The sequence below is a fragment of the Rhincodon typus genome, chromosome 1 (assembly GCF_021869965.1).
Source record: "Rhincodon typus isolate 14 chromosome 1, sRhiTyp1.1, whole genome shotgun sequence".
NCBI lineage: Eukaryota > Metazoa > Chordata > Chondrichthyes > Orectolobiformes > Rhincodontidae > Rhincodon > Rhincodon typus.
Window position 1 is genome coordinate 3,050,536 of NC_063332.1, and position 6,892 is coordinate 3,057,427.

A 6,892-nucleotide genomic window follows, 5' to 3' on the forward strand; every position below is an offset into this window, starting at 1 on the left:
ACCGGGCTCAGTGTGTGTTAGTGAGTGAACAGGCCGGGCTCAGTTTGTGTTCGTGAACAGACCGGGCTCAGTGTGTGTTAGTGAGTGAACAGACCGCGCTCAGTGTGTGTTAGTGAACAGACCCTGCTCAGTGTGTGGTATTGAGTGAACAGACCAGGCTCAGTGTGTGTTAGTGAGTGAACAGACCGGGCTCAGTGTGTGTTATTGAGTGAACAGACCGCGCTCAGTGTGTGTTAGTGAACAGAAAGCGCTCAGTGTGTATTAGCGAGTGAACAGACGAGGCTGTGTGTGTGTTAGTGAGTGAACAGACCGGGCTCAGTGTGTATTAGTGAACAGACCGGGCTCAGTGTGTGTTAGTGAGTGAACAAACAAGCTGAGTGCATGTTAGTGAACAGACCGGGCTCCGTGTGTGTTAGTGAGTGAACAGACTGGACTCAGTGTGTGTCAGTGAGTGAACAGACCGGGCTCAGTATGTGTTAGTGAGTGAACAGACCGGACTCTGTGTGAGGATACAATGTGCCTGAGGGGACGAGAGTATTTGTGGTAGAAAACAGTCCATCTGAGTTGGATCAAGAAAGTACGTGAGGATAAAGTCTGCCTGAGGCCGATACCGAGAATGTGTGTGAATGCAGTTTGCACAAGGAATGGGTGATTGATCACTCATGTTGTTTGAACACTGGCAAGTGTCGTAAAGCCACTGTTTCCTCTGAGAGTCTCACTTTGCATCCCTTGTTTTCCAGGCCCCTTCATGGCCAGCAGCAGCAGCACGGTGAACTATCGAATCCGAGTGTACCAGGACTCAGATTACCAGAGTGTGCGGGACCTGTATGTCAGTGGAGTACGCCAGCATTTCTCCAGGGTGTGTTGCTATGTCCTGAAGCAGCCTGTGATCCAGGCCAGTGTGGTTGTGAGCTTGTGCTTGCTGTTAGTGCTCTCCAGATCCTTGCTGCTGTCTCTCTGCATGCTGGCCCTGCTGTTGGTCCTGGGCCGTCTGTTCCTCAAGAGTTTGTGGAACCTCCTGATTAATCAGAACCTGAGGTCCGACCTGTTGGATATCGGAGCATCATACAGCAAGCAGCCTGGTGCCCGTTTCTGGGTGGCACAGTGGGATGATGCTGTGATCGGGACAGTGGGAGCTGCTCCATCTGACAACTCATCCACCGACCTCGAGCTGAAACGACTGAACGTGCACCAGGAGTACCGCGGCCGGGGCATTGCCAAGGACCTGTGCCACACTGTCCATGAGTTTGCTCGTCTCTCTGGCTTCACTGGCATTGTGCTTGGGACATCTGTCATTCAGACAGAGGCACAGCAGCTCTATCGCAAGCTGGGCTATAGGCTGGTGGGAACAACCCTAGTGCCACATGCCTTTGCTAAACTCATCAACTACACCATCTACAAATACCGCTATCAGCTCACCACCAGCCCTCTACTCTGGCAAACTGAGGAATGATTACTGTAAGAGCGACAAGCAATCTGTCCGAGTGCAGGAACTCACCCTGTTAGGACAGGGTAGAACAAACAGACTCTGTAACCAGGGCACAGGACAGATAAACAAATAAACATGGTTAAAATGCCGGGACAGATCTTGTTAAAGAAAACAGATAGATCATCATCTTCATTAAACCGAAGAGGTGATAACCATGTTCATTATATGTGATTTGATTAATTACTGTCACGTGTACTACGATACAGTGAAATTTGTTGTCTTACATGCTTTACAGGCAGATTGTACTATACAAGTGCATTAGGGTAACAGAACAGAGTGCAGGATATAACGTTACAGCTGCCGAGAACGTGCACAGACAGATAGAACATTGTTAGTAATTTTGACAGACTTGGAATTGAGTTTTTAAACAGCAGACAAGTCAGGATTCACCATTCTCTAACAACATTTTTTTTGTGGAGAGACCAAGAATACAGGAGCAGAGTTTACAGCAGATTGAGGCTGTTCCATCATACACATGATCAGGGCTAATCCTAGACAACTCCAGCTTCATTTTCCCATCCCTCTCCATGTCCCTCAATTCCCTGGAAGATCAAGAGTCTTTTAATTGAAGCCCCAGACAACTGACTAAGTTAATTCCAAAATTCTCAAGCCTTCAGAGTTTTCTATGTTCAAATGAGATCACCTTTCATCGTTCTAAACTCCTGAGTGTAGGGTAACCTTATTCAGCCCTGCACCATACGGTGAGCTCCCCATCATAGGATCCAGTTTAAATGAACATCTTCTTTAACATCTTCAATTCAAGTCTTTACTTTTCTTAGAAGTGGAGATCAAAATGTTCCAAATGTGATCTTACCAAAATCCTGAAAACTATCGTTGTTCCAAGAGTCTTGCAATCAAGCCCAACGTGCCATTTGCTGTTACAATTGCTTGTCAGGATGAAAGCCAGCTGAGTGATTGTTTAGCCTCAGGAACCTCTGATCCAAAATGGGACTGATTGTGTGGCTGATCTGTCATCATGGCAACTGCGTTGTTGCTCACTCTGCCCTAGTGAAAGCTACTCGCAACCTCTTTAATTCTCTGACAAGACACCAGAACAAAGATCAGTAAAACATGAGAGGAATTCCATTAATAATGCACCTGCTACATCCTCGGAATTCACCTCAGAACAAATTTTAGTCTCCTTCTCGATCCCAACTCCACAAGTATTCAGAGCAAAATTCTGCAAAGTCCACTTTGGATTGGACTGGACACTTTGCCTGGGCACCTGAAAACGTCTCCCCGACCAGATCCTGTCCTCTCAACTCTCAAAGCTCTGGTTTGCTGGGGAGGATAAAGAGAACATCAATCCAACTCAGAAGCTCTTACTAAATTGTGGCTGCATTAGCATTAATCATCAAATTCCTACAATGTGGAAGCAGGCCATTTGGCCCACTGAATCCACACTGATCCTTAGAAGAGCATTCCACCCAAACCCATCCCCAATCCATTCCTGTAACCCTGCATTTCCCATAGTTAATCCACCAAACTTACACATCCCTGGACACTATGGGCAATTTAGAATCATAGAATCCCTACAGTGTGAAACAGGCCCTTCAGCCCAACAAGTCCACACCGACTCTTGGAGTATCCCACCCAGACCCATCCCCCTAGAAGCCACCTAATCTACACATCCCTGAACACTACAGGCAATTTAGCATGGCCAATCCACCTAGCCTGCACATCTTTGGACTATGGGAGGAAACTGGAGCACCCGGAGGAAACCCACGCAGACACGGAGAGAATGTGCAAACTCCACACAGACAGTTGCCCGAGGGTGGAATCAAACCCACGTCCCTGGTGCTGTGAGGCTGCAGTGCTAACCACAGCCACTGTGCTGCCCCCAATGGCTGGGAGGAATGTGCTCCCAATTTTTAAAGATGTTGACAGTCCATCGAACTGCATCATACTTTGAGTCGAAACACCTTACTATTGAGGCAAAGTGAGGCAGGAAAGGGTAGAAAAAGAAGTATATTCTGCCTCATGGCACGTCCCTACCCGTGGTGCCCATTGATCTGCAGCCTGTGTTTTAGCCTGTCCAGACATATGAAGACCCAGGGCACAAACTCACTATCCTGAGATGATACCACCCTTGAATTGAGAGGCAACCAATGACGGTGCCACCTGTATGCCAGGCTTTGTGTTCCTTTCTTGAGCTGCTCCCAGTTTCACATCATATTCTGTTTAACTATCCTCGTCAGCCAAGTGAACAACTCCACACTTCCCTGCATTTTGCAGCTGCGCATTTATGTTGCCTCTCTGTGATCTTGATCCTTTTGCCTTGTTTTGTGTCATGAGCAAAATTAGACAGATTAGACATCCAAATCTTACTGCAGATTGTAAATAGCGTATTAGCCAGTTATGTTGCACATTTTCAAAATGCCGCTAAAAATAAAAATATCAGTAGATTTTATGTGTTTAAATTTACTTAATTTATTTATGTTTCAATTTAAATTACCTAAAATCTGGGAGAGAAAAAGCTGAGCAACATTCAACAACTGAGCTGAACTTGGCAAAAAAACACTCCAAGAAATCCCAGAAAGGTTGGGAGTTCATTGGTTGTTGAGTTTTGGCACAAAGGCTTTCAACCTCTGTTTATGGAGAAGGGCGTAGAGTGAAGACAGGAATATGGAACTGTGTGAAATCGGAATGAGAGGAGGCAAGAATATGCTAAAAATTATGAATCAAGCCTTTTATACAACTTCCTTCAAAATACTGCACTTGTTGAAACGTTGGCTTTTAAGCTTGTGTTACACCATGGCCTGCTATAGCAAAAATGTTGTTAAACTTGAAAGGGTGCAGAAAAGATTTACAAGGATATTGCCAGGGTTGGAGAGTTTGAGCTATAGGGAGAGGCTGAATAGGCTGGGGTTATTTTCCCTGGAGGGTCGGATGCTGAGGGGTGACCTTATAGAGGTTTATAAAATCATGAAAACCATGGATAGGGTGAATAGCCAAGGTCTTTTTCACAGGGTAGGGGAGTCCAAAACTAGAGGGCATCGGTTTAAGATGAGAGGGGAAAGGTTTAAAAGGGTCCTAAGAGACAACGTTTTCACACAGAGGATGGTGCGTGTATGGAATAAGTTGCCAGAGGAAGTGATATGTCCTGTACATAAAAAAGCAGGACAAATCCAACCCGACCAATTATCGCCCCATCAGTCTCCACTCGATCATCAGTAAAGTGATGGAAGGTGTCATCAACTGTGCTATCAAGCAGCACCTGCTCAGCAATAACCTGCTCAGTGACGCCCAGTTTGGGTTCCGCCAGGGCCACTCAGCTCCTGATCTCATTACAACCTTGGTTCAAACATGGATAAAAGAGCTGAATTCCAGAGGTGAGGTGAGAGTGACAGCCCTTGATATCAAGGTTGCATTCGACCAAGTGTGGCATCAAGGAGTCCTGGCAAAACTAGAATCAGGGGCAAACGCCCCGGTGGTTGGAGTCATACCTGACACATAAGAAGATGGTTGTGGTTGTGGGAGGCAATCATCTCAGCTCCAGGACATCTCTGGAGTTCCTCAGGGTAGGGTCCTAGGCCCAACCATCTTCAGCTGCTTCATCAATGACCTTCCCTCCATCATAAGGTCAGAAGTGGGGATGTTCACCGATGATTGCACAATGTTCAGCACCATTCGTGACTCCTCAGATACTGAAGCAGTCCGTGTTCAAATGCAACAGGATCTGGATAATATCCAGGTTTGGGCTGTCAAGTGATATGTAACATTCACGCCATACAAATGCCAGGCTATGACCATCGCTAATAAGAGACAATCTAACTACCACCCCTTGACATTCAATGGTGTTACCATCACTGAATCCCCCACCATCAACATCCTGGGGGTTATCATTGATCAGAAACTCAACTGGACTCACCACATAAGCGCAGTGGCTACAAGGATAGATCAGAGGCCAGGAATACTACATGGACTTTAGATCCACATGGTAGACTGGTTAGTGACGTTAGATCGCATGGGATCCAGGGAGAGCTAGTTAATTGGATACAAACCTTGCTTGACGATAGGAGACAGAGGGTGGTGGTACAGGGTTGTTTTTCAGATTGGGGGCATGTGACCAGCAGTGTGCCACAAGGGTTGGTACTGGGTCCACTGTTGTTCATCATTTATATAAATGATTTGGATGAGAATATAAGAGGCATGGTTAGTAATTTGCAGAAGACATCAAAATTGGTGGTATAGTGGACCGTGAAGAACGCTATCTAAGATTACAACAGGTTCTTAATCATCAACTGGGCTAATGGGCCGAAGAATGGCAGATGGAGTTTAATTTAAATAAATGCAGTGTGTTGCATTCTGGTAAGACAAACCAGGGCAGGACTGAGATAGTTAATGGTAGGCACTGGGGAGCGTTATCAAACAGAGAGATCTAGGATGTGCAGGCATATAGTTCCTTGAAAGTGGTGTCAGAAATAGATAAGGTGGCGAAGAAGGCTTTTGACATGCTTGCCTTCATCAGACAGAGCACTGAGTACAGGAATTGGGACGTCAGGTCACAGATGTGCAAGACACTGGTGAGGCCACATTTGGAGTACCGTGTAGAGTTCTGGTCACCCTGCTATAGGAAGGATATTATTAAACTGGAAAGGGTGCAAAAAGGATTTACACTGAAGTTATTGAGACTGAAAGCTGAGATATGAGAGGCTGAATAGGCTGGAACTTTTTTTCCTGGAGCATACGAGGCTGAGGGGTGAAATTATAGAGGTTCATAAAATCGTGAGGGACTTGGATAAGGTGAATAACCAAGGTCTTTTTCACAAGGTAGGTGAGTCCAAAACTAGAGGGCATAAGTTTAATTTGAGAGGGGAAAGATTTAAAAGGGACCTGAGGAGCAACTTTTTAACACAGAGGGTGGTGTGCACATGGAACGAGCTGCCAGAGGAAGTGGCATGGGGTGAGTACTATTGCAACAGTTAAAAAAAAACATTTGGACAGGTACATGAAAAGGAATGGTTTATAGGGATGTGGGCTGAATGCAGGCAAATGGGACTAGTTCAATTTAAGAAACCATGGTCAGCCTGGATGAGTTGAGCCGAAGGATTTTTTTAAAATCTGTATGACTTGATGAAGATGTCAGGTGAGATTAATAGACCTTCAGGACACATGCCTTTAATAGTCGAGGCATTTTTGAGCAGAGAGGTTATGTTGGCACTGCACAGGACTATACAGAAAAGGCTCCATTCTAAGCAACATTATGGTGAATCACCTCTGCACCCTCTCCAGTACAATCACAGCCTTCCCATAGTACAATGACCAGGGGTGCAGACAGTGCTCCAGCAATGGCCTAACTAGAGTAGTAAGTGCAGTTCTGGTCACTTCACTACAGGAAGAGATGGTTGGTGAGGTGTGTTGGGGGGGTGGTGGTGAGGTATGTGGGCGGGGGTGGTGGTG

The 6,892-nt window shown here is 45.9% G+C and overlaps 1 protein-coding gene across 1 annotated transcript in view; it reads left to right on the forward strand.

Moving 5' to 3' along the window:
• Nucleotides 1-3,897, forward strand: part of LOC109919252 (probable N-acetyltransferase camello) — a 4,344-nt gene extending 447 nt beyond the window's left edge. The window contains exon 2 of the mRNA XM_048597648.1: nt 741-3,897. Coding sequence (XP_048453605.1) covers nt 749-1,453 — 705 coding nt within the window. The 5' untranslated portion in view covers nt 741-748 and the 3' untranslated portion in view covers nt 1,454-3,897. The remainder of the gene's footprint in view (nt 1-740) is intronic.
• Nucleotides 3,898-6,892: the final 2,995 nt, after the last annotated feature.